The sequence below is a fragment of the Trichosurus vulpecula genome, chromosome 8 (genome assembly GCF_011100635.1).
Source record: "Trichosurus vulpecula isolate mTriVul1 chromosome 8, mTriVul1.pri, whole genome shotgun sequence".
NCBI lineage: Eukaryota > Metazoa > Chordata > Mammalia > Diprotodontia > Phalangeridae > Trichosurus > Trichosurus vulpecula.
In genome coordinates, this window is record NC_050580.1 from 255335167 (window position 1) to 255362041 (window position 26875).

The following is a 26875-nucleotide window of genomic DNA, read 5'->3' on the forward strand; positions in this document are numbered from 1 at the left end:
ATCAATGAATAGTTCATAGATATCTTGTAGTAGGGGTGTACTGTTTAATTCGATTCCTGTGAATCCTGGAAGGGCCTAGTGTCAGATGCCTTGACCTTGGATGAAGGTTTGGTCAGTAAGAAACTTGATGCCTGATGTTCTGGTCCTGTGCAATGTCCTTATGGGCTGAGTCTGGACTACTAGTAGTAGTGAACCTTCCATTCCTTCCCCCCACTGTGGAATGTAACTCAGAAGTGAGTGAATGAGTTAAGAATAAAAAGCCTCATAAAAGGTGCCTCCTAACAGAGGTAGAAGAGTCCATAAAATCCATCTACTCTAACCCCCTAGTTTTACAAATGAGTAAACAGGTTCAGAGAAATGACTAGGTAATATTAGAGGTGGGATTTGAATTCAGGCCTTTCCAACTCCAGGTCTAGCACTTATATCCATGGTCTCAAACTCAAATAGAAACAGGTTATTTTCTGTTTTTTAGTTCACTGTAGTTATCCCATCGATCCCCTCTTTCCCCTCCCAGAAAGTGATCCCATATGACTAGTATTTTTTTAAGAAGGGAAAAAAGAAGTTAGCACAACTGATTCATACATTCAGAAAGTCCAAAAACATGTGCAGTGTATAATACTTGTGGACCTCCTACCTCCACCAAGGTGTAGGTTGGAGATAGTTTCTCATACCCTTTCATTCAAGCCCTGTTTGATCTTTATAATTTTCTTCCACTTATTTTTAGGTGTGTAGTTTTACTTTTTATTTCCATTTCTATTATATATTTTTTTATTTTGTTAGATATTTCATGATTACATTTTAATCTGGTTTGCCACAACACGGTGGGCTGGCTTTTATTTGATATGTTTGGACTATACCATGATGCCACTCAAAGACCTCTGACTGGGAAACAAGCCTGGGCCATAGTGGGGAAAACCCTGGACTTTAATCACTAGACTGCCAGAGAATGTAGTCAGACAACAATCATTTATTAAATGACTGCTTTGTGCCAGGCACTGTGCTAAGCATTTCGGATGCTCCCCCCACCAAAAATAAAAAAGGCAAAATGCAGTCCTTGCTCTCAAGGAGCTCATGTCTCATGGGGAAGACAATATGCAAACAGTGATTAACAAACAAGACTTATACAGGATATGTTGGGTGGGGATAGTCTTTGAAGGAAGACACTAGAATTAAGGAGAACTGAGAAGGACTTTTTTGCAGTAGGTGAGGTTTCAGGTACGAGTTGACAGAAGCCAGGGATGCTTGGAGGTGGAGATGAGGAGAGAGAGCATTCCAGGTGTGGGAGACAGTGAGAGAAAATGCGTGGTCATGTTATGTGTAAGGAAACACATATGACCTTATTCCTAATTGAAGTACTCTCCCTGCATGACCCTACTGCCCTTCATATGATCTAATGAAAAACAATTCTGTCTTGATGAACTGTGATTTCTCTTATGATGGTTTGGGGTAATTGTTTATTACTTGGATTCTCGCCCTTTGTTTGAAGATTGTGGCGTAGGGACATTTCAGCATGGTGTTCTGCAGGTTTCCTTTCAGCAGGAGGAGGTAATGATAGGTGGTCACCAAGACTTTTGGCAGTTAAAACTTAAATTCAAGTAGTAGGGCAGCGTGGTGGTGTGGTGGAGATAGTGCTGTGCCGTGGATTCGGGAAGAACTGAGTTCAAATCCAGCCTTGTGTTCTTCCTCACTGTGTGACCCTGGACAAGTCACTTAACCTCTGTTTGCCTCAGTTTCCTCATCTGTAAAATGGTATAACAATAGCACCTACCTCCCAGGGTTGTTGTGAGATGTTATACGTAAAGCACTTAGTGCCTGACACACAGTAGATGCTGTGTAAGTGTTAGCTATTATTACTTAACCTGTTTGCCTCAGTTTCCTTATCCATAAAATGAGGATTATAGTAGCCCCAGGGTTACTTACTAGCTGTGTGACCCTAGCCAAGTCACTTAACCCTGTCTGCCTCAGTTTCCTCATCTGTAAAATGAGCTGGAGAAGGAAATGGCAAACTGCTCCAGTATCTGTGCCAAGAGAACCCCAAACGGGGTCATGAAGAGTTGGGCGCAACTGAAGAGCAGTAATATTAATATATTTTATATAGCATTTAAACATGTATGTGATATGCAATTATATTAATGCACAAGGATGTAGTAATAATTATATAATAATAATGCTTGTACTACTGGTTCCTGCCTCTCAGTGTTGTGAGTGTGAAATAATACTTGGAAGTTCTTGGTAGACTTGAAGGAGCTATAGAAATGCTAGTTATTGTTGCCGCTGTTGGTTTTTTTACATTGTGGCGGTGCTGGGGGCGCTGGTGGTGGCGGTGCTGGTGGTGGTGCTGCTGGCGGTGGTGCTGGTGCTGCTGCTGGGGGCGCTGCTGCTGGTGGTGCTGGCGGTGCTGGGGGTGGTGATAGTGGCTGTGGTTGTAATCGTTACCCTTTGCCTCTCGTTTTTGAATCCAAGTAATCTAATTGAGGAGTCAACACCTAAGGACGTTTCATTCTGGACAGTCACGGGGGGATGTGGGTGCAGCCAGCAGGCAGTTCGGTGACTCACCCTTTTCAGAAGGTATAGTGGTATTGCTTGGATTTCTTTTCCAAGAGCCGGTGGGGTGGAAAGGAGGTGAGGATCATGGGAGCGCAGCAAGGTGGGAAGAGTGATGAAAGGGATGCATTGTCAGTTTCCAGGGCCAGCCAGATTGAAACGGTAGGGATACCGCTTGTGGAAGGCCTTGAATGTTAAGCGCTAGAGTTTTCAACTTTGCTTAGTGCGCAGTAGGAAGCACTCGCAGACAGTGCAGACCAGCAGTTGGTTGGGTATCATGGCTGAGCTAAAAGTGAGAGACCTGAGCTTCTTGCCTCTTCTTGATTGTCCTCTTTTCTAACTGTTTGGGATATGGGATTCCTACATCTACCAAAGGTATTGTAAGTAGGCAGTGATTATGCCACACTTACCTTGTATCCTTTGCCTAGCGCAGTGCCTGGAACCGTAGTAAGTGCTGAATAAATGCTTTCTTCCTTGATCTTTGATGAAGCTTTGGTTTGGTTTGGTACTTGGCCCATAAAAAGGCAATGTATTCTTTTAGCTGAATAAAAACTGGACTTGGCATTAGGATTTAAAACTAGCTGTGTGACCTTAGACAAGTCATTTTATGTCTCTGAACACCTTAACCCCACCTATACTATTTCACAATGTAGTTGTGAGGAAAGTGCTTTGAAGACTGTCAGATGTTACAGTTATCAGTGGAAGCTCAGTGAATCAAGATGCTGCTGTGTCGTCATTGGGGAGAATGTAAGACTCCTTGACTGGACTGTAACTCCCTGACAGTAAATGCCCTTTGCTGCTGCTTCGCCATCATCATCATCATCACTTGCATTTATGTAACAGTTACACATGATCTCTTTCATCTTCACAGCGACCTTATGATTGAGGTGTGGTTGTTCCCGCTTTTTACAAATGAAGAACTTGAAGCAGTGAATGTCTGATCTTCTCACCTCTGAGTCTAACATTCTATCCACTATTCCTTCCTCTCACTATGAGCTTCCTCTCAAATGAAAATGTTTTTCCTTTCAGGAATACATTGATGCTCACCCTGAGACCATCATCCTGGATCCCCTCCCTGCCATTAGGACCCTTCTGGATCGATCCAAATCTTATGAACTTATTCGAAAAATTGAAGCCCACATGAAAGGTAAGTTGATATAGTCTAAGCAAGTTCCTTGTTTTCCACTGGATTTGCTGGAGAGAGAATGGCTAGCTTATCCCTGGTGGGACAATCATGTGAGAAACCTGATCTTCTTTGGGCGCTTGCAGGCACAGCTGACTGAAATTAATTGGGCAACTGTTTGATTTGGCCAGAAAAAACCATCTTGTGGGGCATAATCTCTGCTTAGATAGGCAAGGTTCGGTAATAAGAGCAGTAAGCTGCTTTCCTTGTGTCAATAAAATGAAGCCTTTGGTTGATTTCGTAAACATTAGGAGATTCTAAATGGCATTGGCTCACCCATATAAAGAGGCAGGCAATGAAATACTAAAAACTTGTGATAGGCATATTACATAACAAGGTAAAAAGAGAAAAAGGCAAGGAAGAAGTCAAGAAACTTTTGATCAAACACATCAAGACATGTAAACTAAGGCCTTCTAAAGGGTTCTGTTCGTTCTTAATAAGCAGGAGGACATTTCCTCTCCCCAGTGCTGGCCCATCCAGAGACTTTTGGTACTGATTATCTGCCATTAGTTCGGTTTTGTTGAAATTATTTTCTTCCAGCGTGTTCATAGCAGTTTATCTTTCTTGGAAACACTCCTGGTGATATTTGAATTACATTTTTTCTACACTGAGTAAGTGTTACACAGTGAGAGCCCTGTTTCAGGATAAGGTAAATACGGTGCTGGGGTTCTTAGTGATTTCTATCTCATTTGTAGCACAACCTCAGGCAACAAACAAAGGCACGTTGGGATCCTCATGTGTGGTTCCCTCTTCATTTGGTTTCTTGTCTCAATTTTGGACTCAAGTCCTTGAGCCTATTTTGGCTGTAAGGGGAATCTGATGATAGAATATGGATGGTTCAGTGTAACTCTATCCGTGATCTTGGAATAACAGCTCTAAAGTATGTGCCCTGCTGAGAGTGGGTCAGGGCGCCTCTTCTTTTCTCTTCGGGTTGATGTTTATTAGGTGATTAGCTGCATTGTGCTCTAAAGAGTCAGACCTCTCTTGTTTCGAAATTTCTCTATTCCTCTGATAGGAAGGTTGCATGGGGTCTTTGAAAGAATCCTGGTGCTGGTAGTCAGGAGACTTACATTCTAAGCCTGGCTGTTCTGGTGGATCACTGTAGGATGCTTGGATGGGTTATTTTGCTTCTCAGTTTATAAAAGGAAGTGTCTGGATTAGATTATTCCTATGGCTCTTATTCCTCTGAGATTTCATGCTTCCGTGGTGTGGTTCTGTGCTTCCCTCAGAGGAGGGAGATGGCATGAACCACACAGTGGCAGTGTCACCGAATGTGAGGGCTGATAGGGTGGTGACCTGGAGATCATTTATTCCTTTGACAGATGGGCAGACAGAGGCTCATAAATGTATTACCCGAAGTCACAGAGCTAGTAAGTACAGAAGTACCACCTGGACCTAGATTTTCTCATGCTGTCTTGTGCCTTTTCTACTATGCCATTACTGTGTAATGAAGGCCTTTTATTGTGTAACCAAACTCCCTTAAAAGGTATCCAAGAAAGATCTTTCTTCCAAAATTCTGCTGTACATTGAATTGCATTATAGTGCGTTTACAGTGTCTTATGAAGAAGGGCTTCCAGAACGTCACCATTTCCCCATAATGATATTAATAAGTAACAGTTCATTATAAAGCACCTACTATGTGCCAGGCGCTGTGCTAAGTGCTTTACAAATATTACCTTATTTGATCTTTATAAAAACTCTGGGAGGGAGGTGCCATTATTATCCCCGTTTGCCCCTCCTCCTCATCCTCCTCCTGCCACCCCCACACATTTATAGAGTGCCTGCTGTGTGCCAGGTGCTGCGCTAAGTGATTCTCAAATATTATCATAACTGATAGTCACAAAAACCCTGAGAGGGAGGTGTTATCATTGTCCCCATTTTACAGGTGAGGAAACTGAGGCAAATAAGTGTTCTTGTCCAGGGCCATGCAGCTTTGTATGTATCTGAGGCTGGATTTGAACTTAAGTTTCTCTGATTCCAAACCCAGTTCTGTACCGTGCCATCTAGCTGTCTCATGGGAGCGATTGGAAGTCTTCCTTAAAATTATCCTTCACCTAGAGATGATGGTACAGGAGAAGTTCCAGGAGGGTAGGCATAGTCTTGTAGGAAATTCTAATATGTCCCAGGAATGTCCTTCCAGTTTAGCCTTCGCAAAGGGCAGGGCCGTGAACCTCCCCTCCTCCTGAGGACTCTTAACACAGAAGGTTGATAGGGACACCTTTAAGTTGAAATGTTCAGGAAGGAGCCTGTCTTTCTCTGATTCATTGGTAATCCTAGAGTATTTGATAGTGTTTTTTTATTTTGGGTCAGAAGACCTAGGCTTGAATGAATTCTGGCTTTTCCAGTTACTACCTGTGTGACCTTGAACAAAGCACCCTTTTTTAGCCTCAGTTTTTTCACTGAAAATAGGACTGAGGTGCTTGTACTGTGTATCTCCCAGTGTGGAAGAGAGAATCTATAAAGTATCATGGCATAAAGAACCTTGGCTCTGTAGTTAGAAGAGCTGGCTGGGTTCAGATCACACTTGTGTCATTGCCTGTGTGACCTGGGGCACTTCCTCTCCCTGGGACTCAGTTTCTTGTCTTTAAACTGAAGCAGTTTGACCAAAGGGCCTCCAGAGTCTCTTAGCTCTAAATCCTTTGATCCTCCCGCCATGTAGGTGTCAGTAGCAGTTGTTGCTCACATTATTGACTCACTTGTTTGGGTAGAAATCAGGGCAGGGGCACTGTTTTGAACAGGCTCTCCCTGCTTCCGTGTTGTGCTGAGAATACCGGAAAAACATCAGATTGGGATTAAGGTAACCTAGGTTTGAATCTTGGCCCTGCCGTTTTATAGCTGTTTAATCTCCCTGTGCCTCAGGTCCCTCATCTCTAAAATGGTCGCAGGGTAGTTGTGAGGAAAGTATTTTGTAAACTATAAAACCCTTCATTAGTATCAGCTGTTTCCTTATCCATAAAATCTGTTTAAATTTTTTAAAAAATTATCTCTGTATGAGCAGGGGAGGGAAGGGGATGAACCTTGATTAGTTACCAGCTGTGTGCCCAGTACTATAATAAGAGTTTTACAGATACGATATCATTTGATTTTTTTTTTTTGTTTTTGGTTTTTTTGACAGGGCAGTTGGGGTTAAGTGACTTGCCCAAGGTCACACAGCTAGTACGTGTGTCAAATATCTTTGGCCGGATTTGAACTCAGGTCCTCCTGACCTCAGGGCCAGTGCTCTACTCACTGTGCCACCTAGCTGCCCCCAATCTCATTTGATTTTCACAACAACCCTGAGAAGATAGGTGCTACTGTTATCCCCATTTGACAGTTTAGAAACTGAGGCAGACATATCCAAGATCTCACAGCTAGTAAGTGTCTAAAGCTGGATTGAATTTCCATGCTTCTGAATCTAGGCCCACCTGTGCCTTAGTTGCCCCATCTGCATAGCTGTTGTCCATCTTGGAGAAAGCAGAGATAATATCCACTTTTTGCTTTGTCCAGCATCTTTATGGCAGGAGCAGCTTCTAATTTGTTTGGGACCTATGGACAGGAAGGTTCTTTCCACTTTGGCTAGTTCTTCTCTACAAAGGCAATAAAACCATGCTAAGACTCCATTGGTTCATTGGACTAAGGTTCAGATCCTTAACAAAGCTTCCTAGTTGCCCAAGGTATCAGCACCTTTGTAAACGCAAATAATTGGGGCTCCTTAGGCTTAATGGAGTTCCCACTTCCCATGCAGGGCCCACCATTGTGGCAAATGTGGAGGTGGAGGAAGCAGCACCCCAAGGGAGTTGTTCTATAGTTTTGCTGAATTTCCTTCCCAGGCTATTATTGAACAAACTTCCTTTTGTTACAGGTTATATTATCTATGAATGTCTCATTTCATTCCAGCCCTGAGTCTTAGATGTTGGATCTGCCTGAGAATGGACTTCATCCTGAACAGCTAGGAAGGATGGATAGATAGATAGATAGATATGGGGGGGGGAATGGTGGTGTGTTGGTTTTTGGGGGGGGGGTGATGGAGGTGGTGGTACGCAGCCAGAGGCATCCAGTAGCTAGAAAGTCACCTGCTGCAGGTGGTTGTATTGAAGCTCTCATCACCAAAATGCTTCCTGCATGCTGTTCTTTTCTTTGGGTGATAGTCCCTTAATGTAAAGACATGTGCAGCTGATGGTGGCTGGTTTGGATTTTCAGGGAGAACAGCTTCTGTTGGTATTAAAAGTCTTTGATTTTGTTCAGCATGTCTGCATGATTGCCAGGGAGAGAGGTCTACTCACCCTGTGGACTTTCCACAAGTACTTGTTAACTAGGCTGTAAGGACTGAATTGGTTCCATCCCGAGGGCTCAAGATGAATATGCCTTACGTTCTTGTTACCATGTTTGCATTTAGATCCTTGGATTTGTATTATTTAAGGAGGAAGGTCAGAGGTCATGACTTCCTGGAGCACTTTCCTGTGCTGGGTTGAGTTGTTAAAACTGGCTGTACGTTTAGAAGCCTGTGCTGCTTTTGACTCTGGAAGCCATTTAAACATCAGGTCATATACAATAGCTCCTGACATTTGGCAGGCCAGAGTTGAGAATAGTTTCCTACACTAAATTTTGTTCTACCCAAATTTTGACATTTTGTACTCTACACAGACTCACTTCATGGTTCTGTCATTCATTTCCATGGCGGGTAGGTGAGGAGCAGGTAGGCAAAATGGAGTCCTGGTGGGTAGTAATTAATCAAAGTGTGACCGCTGATGAGTTTTCATTCAGCATCAATTTCCTTTATTCAAGAGCATGTAGACATAGATTGGCTCAAATTACATAGGAGCTTGTTTGCTTTTCTGTCATCAGGCCTTCCCTGGGACGCCTCTGCTTCTATTTTTTTAGATCAGCATCTGGCCCTAGTGTCTTACGTCACTTCGAATCACCAATGAAAGAATCATAGGATCTCAAGACTTAAAGCTGGAAGGGATTCGAGAGAACATCTCAGCCAGGAGTTCTTAGCCTTGTTTTGAGTCATCCACTCTCTTAACAGTCTAGTGATACCTGAGGCCCTTCTGAGAGTAATATTTTTTTAAACACATAAAATCCATAGGATTACAAAGGAAACCAATGATATTGAGATACCATCTGTAAACAGCAAGTCTGAAAACATGTGATCCGATAGCTGAGATCTGTAGTAGTGACAAGTGTGTAAATGACATTTTGAGATGTTTGTAATAATTGTAACATGAGAAAATATGATTTTGATGGATGAGAAAATCACAAGTACTGTGGCTTTGTTATGAGTATTCGTAATTGAAGGAAGCACTCAATTTCTCTTAGAGCTTAATGAAAACAGGTGATTTTTTTTTCCCCACCCAAGTTCGTAGAATTCTTGACTCTCTCCACGAACTCTGGTCCCTAGAGACTCCAGATCTAGTCTAAATTCCACAGAGAAGGGAATTCGAGCCTCAGTTTGTGAAATGACTTGTCACGGTTCGTTTAAGATTCCACATCGGGTCCTCAAACTCCAGATCCGTTCCTCTTTCTACTACAAAAGCATCATCTTCTGTCCACACTTAACTTTGGTCAGAGGCCATGATGGGGTAATAGGGAGTAAGCATTTATTAAGTGCCTACTGTGTGCTAAGTGCTTTACAGATACTTCATTTGATCTTCCCAACAACTGTGGGTATTATCTTCCTTTTATAGTCGAGGAAGCTGAGACTGACAGAGGTTAGGTAGCATAACCACATTTGAAGTTGTCGGGTCTTCCCAGGCCCAGCACACTCAGCTTCTGCGCCATCTCTGCGTTCATCAGAAGCCTTTTGCTCCTTATTTCAAAACCCATCTGGACAACCTACTAATGTTTTCTCTCTCATTTTTGGCTCAGTTGCAGAGCAGAGATTCTAGTCACATGCTCAGTCTAATGAATGGTCATGCCTTAAGAAACTTGGAGAAGTACAATGGAAGTGAATGCCAGATTTGGGATGTGAGGATCTGGTTCACCTCCTACTTCTGCCACTTAACTTCTTGGACTAGATCCGCCTCCAGGGACCCTTCCAGTTCCAAGTCCATGTTCCCTTTCCAGTTTTTCCCACTCTTCAGGCTTCTCTTTAGTGAGTCATGCTGCTTCTGGGTTTTCCAGAAGAGCATTTTTCTAGACATTTATGACAATAACTTTTCAGTGAAAAAAATTATTCATATATCAGGTTTTCTTTACCCAAAAAGTAAGATAGAAAATGTTCTCATCTGGGTTGATGGTGAGAGAATACCGTGGTTTGAAGTGGGCTACAAGAAACATTCCCTTTTCCTTTGTGGAAGCACTTGTCCTCCTATGTTAGGCCCTACCTAGAAACTCAGCAAAGCCCTACAGGTCTCCCAAGTGCTAGGGCTTGAAGACATAGCTTGCAGCATGACAAAGAAATCCGTTTGGAAAGCCTTGCATGTTCTATAGTCACTTGTTCTTGTTGTTTTCCCGTTTTGTAGGGGGGAAAAGCACCTCTATTTGCACTCCTAATAATAAATATTCATTTTAACTAGGTAACAGATAATGCAAGTGCATCCCGTGCTCTAGCTTCATAAAATGTTAGAACTAGAAGAAACCTTACAACACAACTTTGGGAACAGAGAACCTTGACTCTTAGAAATGAGAGGGACCTTGGGGCTTTAGTTGTTTTTAACATCGAACATTGATAGGCTAAATGGATGAACGTGTTTGAACATAAAACACAGAACTTTAGAGGTACAAGAGGCCTTTGAAATCTTTTTGTCCAGCTCTTCACTCATTTATATAGATGAATCAGTCAACAAGCATTTACTAATCCTGCTGTGCCAGGCCCTATGCTGGGGATACTAGTACAAAGTATGACATCTCTTCTTGCAAAATGAGAAAAGGCAACAAGTGTATATAAATTTGATACGGAACAGATACAAAGAGAGAAATGCAAAACTAGTTAAATACAAGGTAGATTGGGTAGGAGGGCAGTAGTAGTTGGGGGGACCCGTCAGTCAGTCTGTCAGCAGCCACCTTGCATTTATTAAGGATGACCATTTGCCCCAGAGCAGGTAGGTGGCTCAACAGATAGAGCCGCAGGGTCTGGACTCGGGAAGACCTGAGTTTGAATGTGATCTTAGACACTTACTGTGTGACCGTGGGCAGGTCACTTAAACCTGTTTGACTTCATCCTCTGGAAAAGGAAATGGCGAACCACTACAGCATCTTTGCCCAGAAAAGTCCATGGACATTATGGTCCATGGGGCCATGAAGAGTGTGACACGAACAACAGCAATAACCATGTGCCAGGCACTGTGCTAACTACAAAGCATGTGGAAGGTAGAAAACAGCTCCCATTCTCAAGGGGCTTACAGTCTAATTAATTAAGGAGACAATATGCAAACAACTATGAACAAACAAGATGTATCTCTATCTCTGTCTGTAGATATAGATAAATTGGGGATATTCTAGGGGTCAAGCTAGATTGTACAACAGTTAGAGCCCTGGAGTCAGGAAGACCCCAGTTTAGCTCTGTTCTTAGACACTTAGATTAGCTGTTTGACCTTAGGCAAATCACTTAACCTCTGTCTGCCTCACTTTACTACTAATAGCACCTAACTCTCAGGGCTGTTGTGAGGGTCCAAGGAAATTATATTTGTAAAGCTCCTAGCACAATGCCTGGCACATAGTAGGCTCTGTGTACATTAATGATGATGATGGTGGTAGTTGCAGTGGTGGCAGCTGTAAGAAAGGAAGACGGAGAAAGGCTTCTAGTAGAAGGTGAAATTTTTCCTGACCTTAAGACCTTAAGAAGAAAGGCTTCGTGTAGAAAGAAGTTACTGAGCCATATCTTGAAGGAAGAGAAGTATTTTTTAAGGTCACTCCATTCCCCTTGGATTAAAACTCACGTTTTCTTAGCTTAGTCCAGAGTCCTTTCCTACTATCCCGTTGCCTACTGCATCTGCCATCAGCATGGGCTGTAGCTAAATCATAAGTGAATTAAAAATGTACATGAACAGCTTGTGTTCTGTGTGTCAAAGTCGAGTTCACTTTCAGAGAAGCAGATTTATCACTTCCTTTGCTGTTACTCCTGGAGGCGTGGGACCTGTGTTCAACATATGGTAGGCTCCTTTAATTACATTTTAAGTTTCATTGTATAATTAAAACAATTCAAAATGACACAGCTTTCATTTTGGAAGATGGAGCTTTTAAAGGCTCCTTCGAATTATAATTACCTTCACAACTGTTTCAGTTCTTTACCTGATCAAGGAGTCTGGACCATCTTTTAAGCAAAGGAAATACCTTTTATAGAGATGCCTTTTAGCATAGATTACTTGGCAGGGCAAGGAGGGGAAGGGCAATATGTGGAGCTACCTGGGTAAAATAAAGTTGAGGGTTTCCTGTTTGGATGTTGAGGAGGGGGTAGTTGGGAATTTGTATAGAGTCACCTCCTGGCATGTTGTCCCTCACCAGTAATAGCTGCTCATAGCTAAGGGCTAGAAAACCCTACAGTATAGCAAAGGTGTGGCTGACTTATGAAAACAGGAAAATTCAGGCCTGAACAACAGTATAGCTAGCTAACCCTTCTACATCGCCACTTTCCCCTTTGCAGTTTTGCTGTATCGCGAGTCTGCGTAAGAAAATAAATGGGAATATTTTGGGAGTTTTGTGTGAGTCACAGATGACATGTGAAGACTGCACAGAAAAAGTTTAGAAACTCAGAAATGCATCAAATATATGTATAGTATTGTGTAATATCAACACATTTTATCTTTTAATATCATAATAATTCAGGCTTCTTCTCTGGTATGAAGGGAGGGCCAAACATTTTACGTGGATTTTCCAGTTGGGGGGGACCCCATCCCCCAAACCCCATGATATGGAAAGGATAACTGTAAATACAGTGGGGTAAGTGTTGTCCTTCCCTTGACAAAGTGATTCGGTATTAAAATGTGAGAAGTCTTGTGGAATAATTAGGAAAGAGTGCTGGACTTGGAGTCAGAAAACATGGTTCTGAGCTTCTAATAATCATTACCGGTCTATCCCCATGGGCAAGTCATTTTACATTTCTCAGCCTTAATGTGTCCTCATGTGCAAAATTGAAGTGATTCTACTTGCAGGATTGCTGTGAGAAAAGCACTTTGTAAAGTTTGGTAAAAGTTCTTCAGAGATGTGGAATAATAAGTAAGCAAAGTAGTTCCATTGTCCAAGCTGCAGGGAATGAAAGGCTTTCAAAATATAGAGCTCAAGAAGAAGCAATTAAAACCTTGTGGAAACACGGTATGTGCAATCCACGTTGTCTCGTCTACTTCTGGTGTTATCCTGAAGACGGCTTTTATAAAGTCTACACAAATGAGCTGATATGAAAGGCAATCACTTTATTCATCTGTTGTACCTACAGAATATGAATTATCAATGATAATATCGGGATAGTATCATGAACCCATCTCTACCCAACCTCCATGAAATAGAGGAGAATGAGATAATTAATAATGATTATGAAGATAAAAATCTATCCAAGATTTCCTTAGATGGATCTAATGTTTACAAACCTTTTAACTATACAACTGAGGCTAAGGGCTGTATATTAGGCAGAGAAGCTAAAAGTTAAAATGTTAGGAGTCTATTTATCTGGAGATCACTGGGAGGCTTAATATTAAAAGAAAAATGATCTCTCTTTTTACTGACCTGTGCAATCCCCAAAGGAGAAGAGAGCACTTGAACACTCCTAGATATTGTAAGAGAAGAATTAGGAGATTGTCTAGGGACTTGACTGGTTTTCTGCTTTTTAAATTTTTTTATTCTGAATTTTAGGAATACATAAAAAGAGAATATTGTCATATACAATAGAGAACAGAAAAAGAAAGTTACAGATGCAAAAATTCAAAATTTTTACCTACAGCTAGTTTAAAAATACACATGCACATAGACAGAGGTCACTTTCTGTTTTTCTGTTTCCTTCAAAATTTCCTTTAGTTCTTGGAAAAACGAAATAAAATGAAGTTCCTTTAGTTATCTTCTATGCATTTTATAAACTTATCAATCATCCTATTTTCTTTTCTTCTTCTTTGTTTTTAGACAACCTTGTTGCCATTTCCTTCCATTCCCTACAAGAAAAAAAAAAAGGAAAAATCCTTGTAACAAATAAGCATACTCAAAACAAATTCTCACATTTACTAGTTCCAAAAAATGGTACATGAGCTTTTGAAATTCAAGACTGTGCCACCATCTGCTGCAAGTAGGAAGAAGTTTGTCAATTTCAAGTTTTTTGTGGATTCCTAAACACATAAACATATATGCAAATTAATATTTTCATGTTAAATTCTCAATGTTTCATGTATTGTGTTTCTCAATCGCAAAGGAAAAGTAAAAGAGAAAAGAATATAGATAAACATAGATATTTCTTACATCCATTGTTAGCACAGTTCCTCCAATGGATACACATTTGGTTAGAGGTGAGAAAAAATGAAATATTCATTGAATCTTAATAGAGATTAGCTAAGGGGAGGGAGAACTCCTTTTTAATTGATGGCATTCTGTCTTCCATCCCCAAATGGATTCAGTGACCTGAATTGTTTGCTTCAAGTGCTTCTCCCACAAAACACCACCCATCACTACTCACAAACAGTAACAATAGATAGACACACTTTGGAATAGACTTACAGACTTGACCAAAGAGCCCCTGGTGGGCAAAACTCACTAGAATAGGATTATCTCCCTTAACTTGTTTAATTTCCTCTTTTTCTGAACTTTCTGTATTTTTATTCATTGGGATTTAGTCAGAGATCATCCTCCAGGTTGTTTTGAAGCAGAAACTGAAATTTAATATGGAAAAAAAAACTGAGTGAGAAGACAGGTTTTTCTTTTAAGTTCAGTGAAAATCATTATTAGACCATCTGACTGACAGTTCATGAGGGATAGGGAGGAAAAGCTGGGGACCTCTTTCATTCATCACCAAGAGAATCAAGCTAGTTTTAGGATGAGGGCCTAGGTGAGCACCTGACTTTTACAAAATCAGTAGTTAGCTTCTCTTGCTAAAATCCCCAGGAACTCCCAGGATGTCATAGATGACCAGCAGGTCTAAGGGGAGATCAGGAGAAAGCTTGGTGTGCTGCTGGGAAATAAAAGAAGCCAGCATTTTGATGTTCAGATTCCATCTCTCCTACTTTTAATATCTTTGTCGTTTGGAGTCGGTTGTTTCATTTCCTTGGAATTCATCTGTAAATCTGTCAAGTAGATTAGAAGCTCTAACTCTTGTGAGCTGAATAAACTCAAGCTAAATAGACAAGGAAATGTGTTGCAATCCGAGTCATTAAGTTAGGATAGAATCCCTCCTTGTTTCCTGTGCCTCAGTGGGTCACCCTCTAGTGTTCTTAGGGTGCCACTGCAGCTTCGTGAGAGCCAGATGGCAGACAAAAGTGAGCCTTAGGCACTTGGATTACACATACCAAGAACAGCGAATGTAATATCCAAAAAATCTTTCAAAAATTTTTCCTTACATCTCCTCAAAGTTGATAAGGAGGAATAAAAACACCTAGGTTTTCTTCGTTTGTTAATATGAATTTTTAATCCGGAATTTGAGTGAGAAGTCAGAAAGGATTTTAAAGAGGTGGGGGCTGTCTTAGAAATGCCTGTTCGCCTTTATGAACAAAGACTCTTAGATCTCATTTGAGATAATTTATAGTCTAACAGGATAGGAGAAACAAACATGAAGGTATCCAGTAGAAATATATCAAATTGTAATCATAGCTCTCATTACTGTAGCATTTTAAAATTTGTAGAGTGTTTTCTTCATAGTAATCCTGTGGTGTAGGAAGTACAAATTAGTACTATTGATGTTCGTCAGATTGGGAAACTGAGTCATACATAGAGTAACAGTGACTGGGTCAGGAGAGGGGAGTGGGAGATAGTGGTTTCCTTTTCCTAGTTCTCTCTCCTTCTACACTGTTGTCATTCAGCAAATGAACGTGAGAAAGCGGGGGAGCAGTTAGAACCCAGATTTTCTGGGCTCAGATCCTGCGTTCTTTCCACCAAATCGTGATGCCTTGTACTCTGAATTGTTCGTGCAGGTTGCTTTTAAAATGAAGCCTCTCCTGTGTCAAGAAGTCCCTCTAAACCAACTCAAAAGAATTTTCTAAAGGCCAGAGGCTGGATTGTGTAAAATTCATTGCATCCAGTGGCACATCTGAATCAGCCACTTAGACTCACATTGTATCAGAGCTTGAACAGAGCTTAGAGATCAGAAAGGAAGTAACCTAAGACCAGAGCATGTAGAGTTATATCTATAGTTATTTTACATGTTAGAATACTGAAGCTCCTTGAGGAGCAGCCCAAGATCACTACTTTGTACTAAATATAAAGCAAGGAATCTAACCCAGTTCTTCTGACTGAATTTAATGTATATGCTGATGAGCATATGTCATGTTTTAGATGTCCTGTCTTCTTATGAATTTGGTAAAGAGGGCTAGGGATTGGATAACCCTGGGGGATACCATGTGAATTAGGAGGGGTCAGCAATTTAGGAGAGACTCAAATTTCTTGATGGAGAAACAACTGGGACCAGATATACACAACAGGACACTTGTTTCTCCTTGCCAAGTCTGTTATCATGCAGCCCTCCTATGTATCAAACTCCCTGAGGTTTCTGAAAAGATATGCAGGCCATGAGCAGGGAATTCCAAAACTTTCATTGAAAAGACCACCTCCCAACTCAAACTCCCAGTACCAGCCTGAACCAGCCTCCCTACTCCTTTCTTGTCAGTAGGAGGTAGCTGAAGCTTTAGGAGGGGCCCTGAGAATTCAAGTCCTCTGGCCTTCTGTCACATTGGCTCTCTGGTTAAAAGAGAGATGAAGAAAGCCCTGTTTTATTTTTGTGCTTTGTGAGCCAAATTTAAAAGAAATTCTCATTTCTCTCTTCCCTCTTTCCCCCCTTCCTCCTCCCACTTTCTCCTCTCCATTTCTCTTCCTCTCTCCTTCCCTTTTTTATCTCTTTCCTTCCAGCTTTTCCTTTCCTTCCCTCTTCTTTCTCCCTCTCTTTCTTTCTCCTTCACCCCCCTCTTTCTCCTCTCCTCCCCCCAGTGCTTTCCTGCTAAAATCTTTCTGAGTATAGATATTGTCTGTTGTTCTCTCCTAGGAGGGAACTATATTAAGTGTTGCATTATTCTGATCTGATTCCTGAAGTTCTTAGGGTTTGTCTCTGATTAAATACAGAAAAACTAGATCTAGAAGAAAGATCAGAGATTCTTTTCTGACAGACTCTTTCCCTTGAACTATGAAAAAGATCACAGCCAGAATTGCCTTAAACTCCCTCTACAACAGCAGATGACTTCTTCCAGAAACATGATTTCACCATTCAGTTCATATTGGATATTGATTAAAGCCTCTCAAGAATCCTCTTCGTATTTCTTTAGAGAAGAGTTAAATCCAGTCTCTTGGGAAGTGTTATGTCCATTTTTCTTTGTGCTATCATTAGCCATCACAGAAAACACTCTTTCTAGAATACAGTGTAAAATGCCAATTCCTTAGAGACGCTTCATATTCTCTTTATGTTGTTTTTCCATAAAATAAGATAATTCTCACAAGAAAGTTTCTCCATCATCATCATCATTATCATCATCATCTTTATTTTTGTCTTGTTCATCTGGTCCTCATTGATTAAAGATTAAAAAACCACATATACTCTCCTTGACTCTATAGGGGGAAAGGCTTCACATTTACAATTATAACACTGAACTACATGGCTTCAGAAACTTGACACATGTACTAGCTGTGTGACCTTGAGCAAGTCACTTAACCCCAGTTGCCCTGCCAAAAAGCAAAACAAACAAACAAAAAACACTGAACTACCAATCCAAACTTTCAATATTCCTTTTGGCTCTTACAGATACAGTAATAGTAATATCTATAGTTTCTTTGGGGGGAACTTAGTGAAATAGCTACTCAAAGGTAAATTCCTTTAGAGTAGGTGCTATCTTTTGTTTTCCCTATTATGACTGGCATAGGGCAGAGTACATAGGTTTTAAATCAGTATTAACTGGATTGTTTTTGGAGTGTGAGATATGCAACAAAAATACTCTTTACCCTATGTTTGGAAAACTCAAGTCCCTTCCCTTTTTTGACCTTTACTTTTCTTAACTACAAAAATGAGTGAATTGGCTAAGAGGATCTGTAAGATCCCTTTCCTGCCCTGATATTGGATGATTTTCTGAAGGCTGTCTCCTGTCTGGTAGTATCAGCACAGTTTGGAAATGAGGGCTTTTAGTTCTGAGATAATAATTCGTTGCTATACAGTGCTTTATGTAGATAAGCTGTGAAACACCTTCCTCTCAACAACCCTTGGGGCTGGGTAATATTAGTACCATCCCCTCTTATCCACAGGGAATCCGAGAATGAGAGAGGCTCTGTGATTGACCCAGTTCATATATTAAGTGTCCAAGGTAGGATTTGAACCCTGGGCTCCTGATTCCAAGTCTGCTACTTAATCCGCTATGTCAAGTCTTTTCTCAGTGATGAAAACTGCCCTTTTATTTCTTAGGCTCTGTACAGTAACTGCTGGTCAGTTTTCCATTTCCATAATAAGCTTGGGGGTAGATACACATTTATAAAACATGGTGTCTGCCTTCATGGCGCTTATAGGCTGTAAAATGATATTACACAGATACAAGTAACTGGTATGTAACGTGGGGGGGAAAGTTATGATTTCTTCAGCAGTCATTCAACACCTTGGTGGTGACTTCAGGGTTTTGGAGGGTAGAGGAGGAAATGAGCATTTATATAGCACCTTCAGGGCACTAGGCACTGTGTTAAGCGCTTGCATAACTATCATCAAATTTGATCCTCCCAACAAGTCTTCAAAGTTTTTTTCATTTATTTATTATTATATAAAGTCAACTTATTATCTTCATTTTGCAGTTGAAAAAAACTGAGACAAACAGATTGCCCAGGGAAACACAGCTAGAATCTGAGGCAGGATTTGAATTCAGATCTTCCTGACTACAGACCCAATGCTCCGTACCATCCTGCCTCCCAGTCTTATTTACCACAATCCTATATGCAAGGCTTATTGAATCCTTCTTCTGTGCTAGACCATAGGCTGGGTGCCAGGGGAGCCATAGAGAAAAGAAATAGGTTAGCTTTGCTGGGTTTTTGATGATCTTGTAATGAGGGGAATAGTTATTACTTGTTTTTTTTTTGTGTGGACAGCAGCAAGCATGTGAAACAACACAGAGGGAACTTGTCTAGCTAGTTTGAAATAGAGCCAGATACTGAACATGGTGTTCCCAAGGAGCTAGAATCTGCTTCTGGGCCTTGTCTGTCTTTTGAAATATGACCTATCATCTCTCCCTTGGTCTCATGTCCTGTTATTGTCATGTTGTAAATTGGAAGAGTGCCCTGCTGTGGCTTCCTAGGAGGAGGGAGGCTCCCCAGGGTGGAAGGCAAAGTGGGTATATTGTTAAGGGGACTAAGAGTTAGGAGACAGGGATTTTAGTTCTGCCTTTGCCATGTAACTAGCCTTGGGACTATGGACAAGTCACTTCTCCATTCTGAGTCTTAGTTTCCACATCTTTGAAATGGGGATAATTGCACCCCCAAATCCCCCCCAAGGCTGTTGTGAGGTTCAAGTGAGTTAACATATGTAATAAATACTCTCTGTATTTGTATATCAAGTACTATAGAAATGTCAACTATGATTATTATTCTTATTTGTGAGGCACAAAATGTACCCCAACTGCAGTAATGCATGACTTTTCCTTTGAAAATCTGGTTACTAAAAGTTGTTTAGTCTGCAGGATGGTAGGTGCCGCAGTGTACTGAATTTGGGGTCAGGAAGACTCTAGTTCAAAACCTGCCTTGGACACTTACTAGCATTGTCTCCCTGAGCAAGTCACCTAACCTCTCAACTTCCATTTACTCATATGTAAAGTGTGGACAAAAATAACACCCGTCTCACAGTGTTGTTAATATTTAACATATGCAAAGTATCTTGTGAACTTTAAATAAATATATATGTATAAATACTAGCTATTATTATCCTCTTCTTCCCCTCCTCCCCCCTCCTCCTCCCCCCCCCCCCCCAAAAAAAAAGAAAAGGCAGCTAGGTGGTTCTGGATTAGACATGAAGTCAGGAAGACATGAGCTCAAATCTATCATTAGACATTTACTAGCTGTGTGACCCTGGGCAAATCACTTAATTCTTGTCTTCTTCACTTTCCTTGTCTGTAAAATGGGGATAATAACCTACTTCTCAGGGTAGTTGTGAAAATAAAAATGAGATATTTGTGAAGTGCTTTGCAAACCTTAAAGCACTGCATAAATGCTAGCTATGCTCATTATTAAGTACTGGGGCTGAGTTCCATTGTTTCTGATAATCTTGTGTATTTTTCTTCTTTAACCCATCTCTGTTTTTTAATACCAGATGATTTTTATGAGTGTTGCTGTCGATCTTGATTGCTGAATTCAAAGACCCCTTCCCTTCTCCATTTCTTCATGACCTTTTACAGCATTTGATATTGTTGACCTTCCTCACCTTCTCCTCTCTTTGGTTTTGAGACTCCGTTTTTTCCTGGTACCTCCTCATACCTGTTTGGCAGCTTTTCAGCCACCTTTACTGGATTATCATCCATGTCACATCCCTTCAAAGCGACTGTCCCCTAGAATCCTTTCCTGGGCCCTTTTTTCTTTCCCTTCTACAGTCTTGGTGAATTCATCAGTTCTCATGGGTTCACCTATCACCTACACAAATATGACTCCTGAACTCCTGTATTGTATCACCAATTCCCTATTTAATATCTATAAATGGATGGCTTGTAGCTATAGTAAATTCAGCATATCCAAACCTCTCCCTAGCCTCCCTCTTTTTGTTGAGGATAACACTATCCAGGTTCTCTACTGAATCATTCTTTCCTCTTCTATCTGCCACATCCCTCCTCCATTCACCGGCCCCCTCCCCCCATACCTAGCCATTCATTTGCCAAGTCTTGTGAATTCTGTATAAATAGTTCACCTTGTTCTGCTCACTTGACTCGGCTTCGGTTCATAGAGGTATGTCTCATCTGAAACTGTTAACTTTATAATTTTCCATCATATCCCATTATATTCATATGCCACAGTTTGTTTAACCATTCTCCATAAGGTGGGAACCCCCTTAGTTTCCAGTTCTTGGCAACTAGAAAAGAGCTGCTATAAATATTTTTGGTACATATGATTGCTGAGTTGTTGGTGATCACAAATCTAGGCTTGATGAAACCTTTCTAACAATTAGTTTCCAGCACTAAATACAAGAGTGGGTTACCTCTGTCAATATTTTGTTCAGCCTAGGCCCAATGTGGACTTTTTAGAAATGTTGTGGAAGGATTTCTCATTTAGATGACAGGTTGAATCAGATGGCTTCTGAAGTCCTTTCTGTCTCTTAGATACTGTGATTCTCTGACTAGATGAATTAAAGTCACATTAAGTAAGAGTTGCAGTGAACCTTGGTGATCTTGTAGTCCCAACCATACAGAAAAGGAATCCTCACCCTATTGCAGTATGGTGACATGGAAAAATGTTAGAAAGTAACCTCTTGCCAATACCATTTACCAGCCAGTGCCTCCTCAGGGTCCTCCAGGCATTCTTCCCTTGAGCCAGGTAAGAATCCTCTAAAGGGCCACCAGACTTGACTGATTTTCAGGTCCCAGAAGACCTGACCTGTTTCCATTGTCCCTTACTACACTTCTTTATTATGAGTGTTTCTCCTTAATAAAACTGACTGGCATTTCCTTTCTCTCTGCTGACTCTGATAGTCAACTTGTATTAAGGTGAATGCTGACTCGGAATTAAAGGATGTGGGTTCAGATTCTAGCTTAGCCTCTTACTGTGTGAACTGGGGCCATCCACAGTCACCATCCCTTCACTCCCCTGGGCCTCCACCTCCTTAGCTGTAGAACAAAAGAAGGGCTGGAGTGGATCATCTCAGTTCCCTTCCAACTTGAACACTAAGACCCTGTGAATTCTGGTTTTGTATGTTATTATCTGTAACCTGGGGCAAGTTCCTTACAAGCGTGGATCTCGTTTTCCTTTTCTATGAAAGGAAGGAGTTGGACTAGATGGCTCCTTAAAGCCCCCTCAGATCTTACTCTGTGATCCTGTGTTTCTTTAGCTGGGGTCCTCTGGAACACACGATTCTCTGTAATATTAACTTTGTCAGCTTAGTGTTAATTAATGATGTCAGGTAGGGTTATCCCTTTGTGTCATAATTTCCCTCTGTTGCATTTTTTTTCTTGTTCATGTTGCCAAGACAATAGTTTCCCCCCAAACAGAGTTTGTTGGAAGGTAACCCAAGTGACATCTCCGAGACACCTGATATTGGCTGTCACTTTAACCTGAGCTGGCAAGTTTCTGACAGCAATACTAATTTAATGGAGATGTGGTATGGGTTGTTCCTATTTTAGGAAAACCACAATTCTAAATGAGGGAATCAACAAAGATCCTGATAGGGACTGGGGCTTTGCAACCTTTGATCTCAGCCCTTTCAGACCTGGATGTGACTCACCAGTTGGGTGTCTTACAAAACCCAGTCCTGATTAACACCATTATTTTTTCCTGTACAGAACTCTCATCAGCTAACTGAACTGAGAATTATGTTCGCAGGATACACATAAGATTAGGAATTTCTTTGGGTTGGGGTGATGTTCGACCTCATTCCACAGTATCTACCGTTGTGTACCGCTGTAACCAGGCCCAACTTTGAAGTCCCCAGTTGAGCTCGCAGATTATTTGAGTTGAGGTGATTTGGGGGTTTTTGTTGTCGTTGGGCAGTGCAGTGGGGGGGGGGGGGGTTGGGAGGGAGAGGCTGGGGGTAAAGAGAAGATGCATGTGGCTCCTATTGCTCTGGAGTCCTGACATACCTGATTTGGATGAAGGTGATGGAGTTTGGGAAGGCAAGGCTTTGATCACTAAGAGATTAGTTGGAAGGAAAAAATTAGAGCCAAGGGATATCAGGATGATTTTTGTGGGGTTTATAGCATTAGTGCGTGAGAAGCGTTAAGAAGCCTAGTAACAAAAGTCCTTGCTATGTAAGCAGCCAGGCTTAGGTTGAAATTCAGAGCCTTGCTTTTCTTTTGTTCTGAAATTTGGCAGACATCAAAGGACAGGCAAGAGAGAAACTCTTTTGTGCTGCTCTCTCCTTCTACCACCAAAACACTCCCTCTGCCCCCATCTAATGACATCTCAGATTTGTGTTCTATTTTGTCTTCTCAGAAGCTAACACAGAAGCCCAGAGGATTAGTATTCTGGGAGCAGAGTGGCTGTGATCTGCCCAGTTTAGCTGTAAAAAACCAGCAGTGGTGTGTTCATCAGCCTCTATTAAACAAGCATGTCAGGCTTTCTATACCCTAGGCTGTATATACCAAGCACTATGCTAGCTTCTGAAAATAAAAAGGAAACAAAACAAGGAGCCCATGTTCAGCTGTGGGGATAGAGCATATTCATAGTTAAGGATATAATAAGGTAATTTGAAGAAGACAATTTTAGGTTGCTAGTGCGTATTGGGCTGGGCCTGGGGTCGGGAAGACCCAAGTTCAGATCCAGCCTTAGACACTTACTAGCTGTGTGACCCTGTGCAAGTCACTTCACCTCAGCTGTGAAATAGGGATCATAATTATACTTAACCTGCATGGTTATTTTGAGGATCAAATGAAATAATATATGTAAACCACTTAGCACAGTGCCTGGCACAAACATAAATGCTTGTTCCCTTCTCCTTCCTTTCCACCTTGGTGACTGAATCACAGAAGCCTTCCAGGATTAGGTGGCATCTAAACTGTGTCTTGAAGGAATGTAAAGATTTTCAGAGTGAGAGGTGAGAAGGGAGGGAATTTCATGCTTTGGGAGCTGGCTTTTGGAAATGCAGTGAGATCAGAGAAGAGTTTTGAGCTTTGGGAATAACTAGTAGTCCAGGGCAGTTTGGTTACAACATGTCATGTTCAGGGGAATTACATGAAATAAGTTTAGATAGATAGATGGAAGACATTTTGAAGCACCTTAAGTGCTACCTGAATAGTCTACATTTTATCCCAAAGACAGCAGGGGCCTCCTGGAGGTTACTGAGCATGAGAGTGCCATGGACAGATGTGTACTTCATGGCAGATAGGTGGCAGTGGTGGTGGTGATATTGTAAGGACTGAATAAGATACTCTTTGTAAAGCATTTGCTTTAATGTTAGCTCTTTTTATTATTAGTATTATTATAAAAGCATGGGGATATACCTAATCCCTGTCCATTGAACAGGATGAGAAGAGGTAGCTATAGAATAAAAATAAAAAAGAATTCCCACAACTACCCAGATATATGATCCATTAAAATGTAAGAATAATATTTTAGTAGTTGTTGCTGTATTATCTGCTTGTAATTTCAAAACTTCAGGTAATGATAAACTTTCAAAATGTAGAAACTCACCATAAGAAATTAAAAGCATGTAGGAACAGAATGAGGTACTGTCCTTTCTGCTCTTGGAGTAGTCCTGAGGATACTTTCATGGAGCCCATAAATCTAATAACAAGTTATTTTATCCATCTGTGGAATAATCTGTAGAACATTCAATATAAAAGAATATTAGCAGAATGCAGATTTTTCTGGAATCATTTCTAGCCAAACTCGAACTATGCAGAAGAGAAGAACAAGATAATTAATAATGAATTCACAGACCTAATAAAAGAAATCAAAACCATGGGGGAGCAGGAAGAAATATTTACTTTCCTCTTTGTTGTCTCTGATACTGAAGCTGGCTTGAAGTTGCTTTTCAGGAGACTGTAGAATGTGATCTGGCATCCTGATACTTTTACAAAAAGCAGGCATTTTGCCCACCTGAGCAGAAGTTTGCTGAATACTAAGCATAAAAGATGATGTCCTGGGTCTTTTTCTTTTGGATAAAAATCTGAGAATGAAACAATAGCTCATTTAAATAACATGTTACAATTTACAGAGTACTTTTGACAGAAATTAACTTACGCCATCTTCACAATAACGTTGTGAAATAGTTGCAGATATTAAGATCATCCTGATTCATTTGGAATAAGGAAACTGAGGACAGAAGAGATTGGTGTGGCTTGTTTATGGCCCCAAAGTGAGTCTTAAGTGGCAGAGTCAGGATTCCAATGTAGGTTTTCTAACTTTTAAGTCTAGTGCTCTTTGTACATAAGTGCTTGTATGGAAGGAAATGAATAAAACTATGTGCTGTGAGTTTAGGGGAAATCCCTTCTCTCCAGGAAAAAAATAATTACCTTAGAAGTTAAAGGAATGGAGTTAATAGGGTTTTGTAAATACACACAGATCCTTAGTCTTTTATTCAACAATAGAATTAAGACCTCCACTATCTTAGAGACGTTGTTCCCCACTAGGATATTCAGAAGGGATTGACTGGAGACCTCCTAGGTATTCTGATAAGATTAACTACAGAGAAAACATTCCCACTGGAACAAACTTGATTTTGTCAACTCCTGAGACCCCCAGTATTACCATGTTCTAACCCCAAAGTTCAAACATTCTCTCCAAAATTACTTGATATCCCTTTCTCCATTACTCAGCCTCCTAAATAAGGAAAAAAGCTAGAGAGAATGCTAGAGAGAGAGAAGGGGGGGGAGACACACTCTGTAGTTGCCAGTCATTTGGCCACTACATATTAGCAGGTGCTAATTGAGCCCTTTATCTTCTAGCTTTGCTTCTTGATTTATTTTTATTTTATTCTGGACTTGAGAAATAATACAAACATTTCTATAATATAGTAGAATAGAAAAAAAATGATTGCACATGAAACTGCAAATTGTTACGTACAACTTGCTATTCCTATTAAATGTATAATAGTTATCATGTCAATTTCTTTCCCCTCTTTTTTTCCTCCTCCCTCCCCCATGGCTATCGTTAGACACAAATATGTGTGTATATATGTAAAGTCGTTCTATATATGCTTCTATTTGTCACTGAAGGATGCAGATAGTGTCTTTCTTCATAGGCCCCTTATAGGTAATATGAATATTTATCATATGACTTAGTCACTCGAAGTGGTTCTTTAAACAATATTGCTCTCGCTACATATAGGTCATTTTCCTTTTTCCTAATCATCTTTGGAAACAGACCTAGTAGTGGTATCGCTGGGTCAGAGGGTATAGGCAGTTTACTAATAACTCTTTGGGCGTAATTACAGATTGCTCTCCAAGGACCAAGGTGGGAGCAATGATTTAGGGAGGATCTTAGGACCTCGGGGTCGTGAGGAATTCCTCGGCATCTGTAGCACTGGAATCTACCACATCTCCCTCTTCTTCAAGAAGCTTCTAGTTTGGTAGGGATAATGAGATCTCTACCCATATGAATAAAATAGAAACTTGATTGTGAATGACTGCATAATAATGGTAACATTTATGTTACATCTACTGTGTGCCAGGAGCTGTGCTAATAAGCACTTTACAGATAGCAACCCTGGGAGGTAGGTGTTATCCCCATATTATAGGTGAAGAAATTGAGGCAAACAGCAGTGAAGTGACTTGTCTAGGGTAACGCAGCTAGTAAATGTCTGAGGCTGGATTTGAACTCAGGTCTTCCTGACTCCTGGCCCAGTGATCCACCATGCCACCTAACTGCCCCATGGGAAGGATTGGAAGTCATCCTTACAGATGATGCCATATGAGGTAGGCTTAGTCAGCTATGAAATACTGATTTGTCCCACGGATGTCTATCTAATCTAGCCTTCAAAGAGGCCAAGACTATGACTTTCCCTGTAGACAGAAGTAGAAAATAACCTTCCCACCCCTTAAAGACTCTAATACAGAAGGTCACATAGCGATTAAGTGTCTGAGGCTAGATTTGAGCTTGGGTCTTCCTAATTCCAGGTTCAGTGCTCTATCCATTACACCACCTACCTGCTTCCAAGGTGTCAAAGAGGCCTAGAAAGTAGAGGGGATGGGGGCTGGACCTTTGCTTTCACTCTGCAACTTATACTTAGTTGCCTGGAGCACTCTGAAAGGGTAAGTGTTTTGCTTAAGTAAGAGCCACACTGAAGGTAGGTGACAGAGGCTAACCTGAACCAGGGTAGTCCTGGTCTCCAGAGCAGCCTCTTCTCTGATTTAAAAAAAAAAAAAAAAGTAATTTCCCATTGGAGGCATCAGGGAGGAGCTCAGGATGTGAACTGACTTGTCGACAAGCTGATGTTCGAGTGGAAGATATTTC

At 40.9% G+C, this 26875-nt stretch overlaps 1 protein-coding gene across 2 annotated transcripts in view; it reads left to right on the top strand.

The window, feature by feature from the left end:
- Window positions 1–26875, top strand: part of ITPK1 (inositol-tetrakisphosphate 1-kinase) — a 310259-nt gene that overhangs the window by 203057 nt on the left and 80327 nt on the right. For both annotated transcript variants that reach the window (XM_036734679.1, XM_036734680.1), the window contains exon 5: window positions 3574–3691. In XM_036734679.1, coding sequence (XP_036590574.1) covers window positions 3574–3691 — 118 coding nt within the window. The remainder of the gene's footprint in view (window positions 1–3573; window positions 3692–26875) is intronic.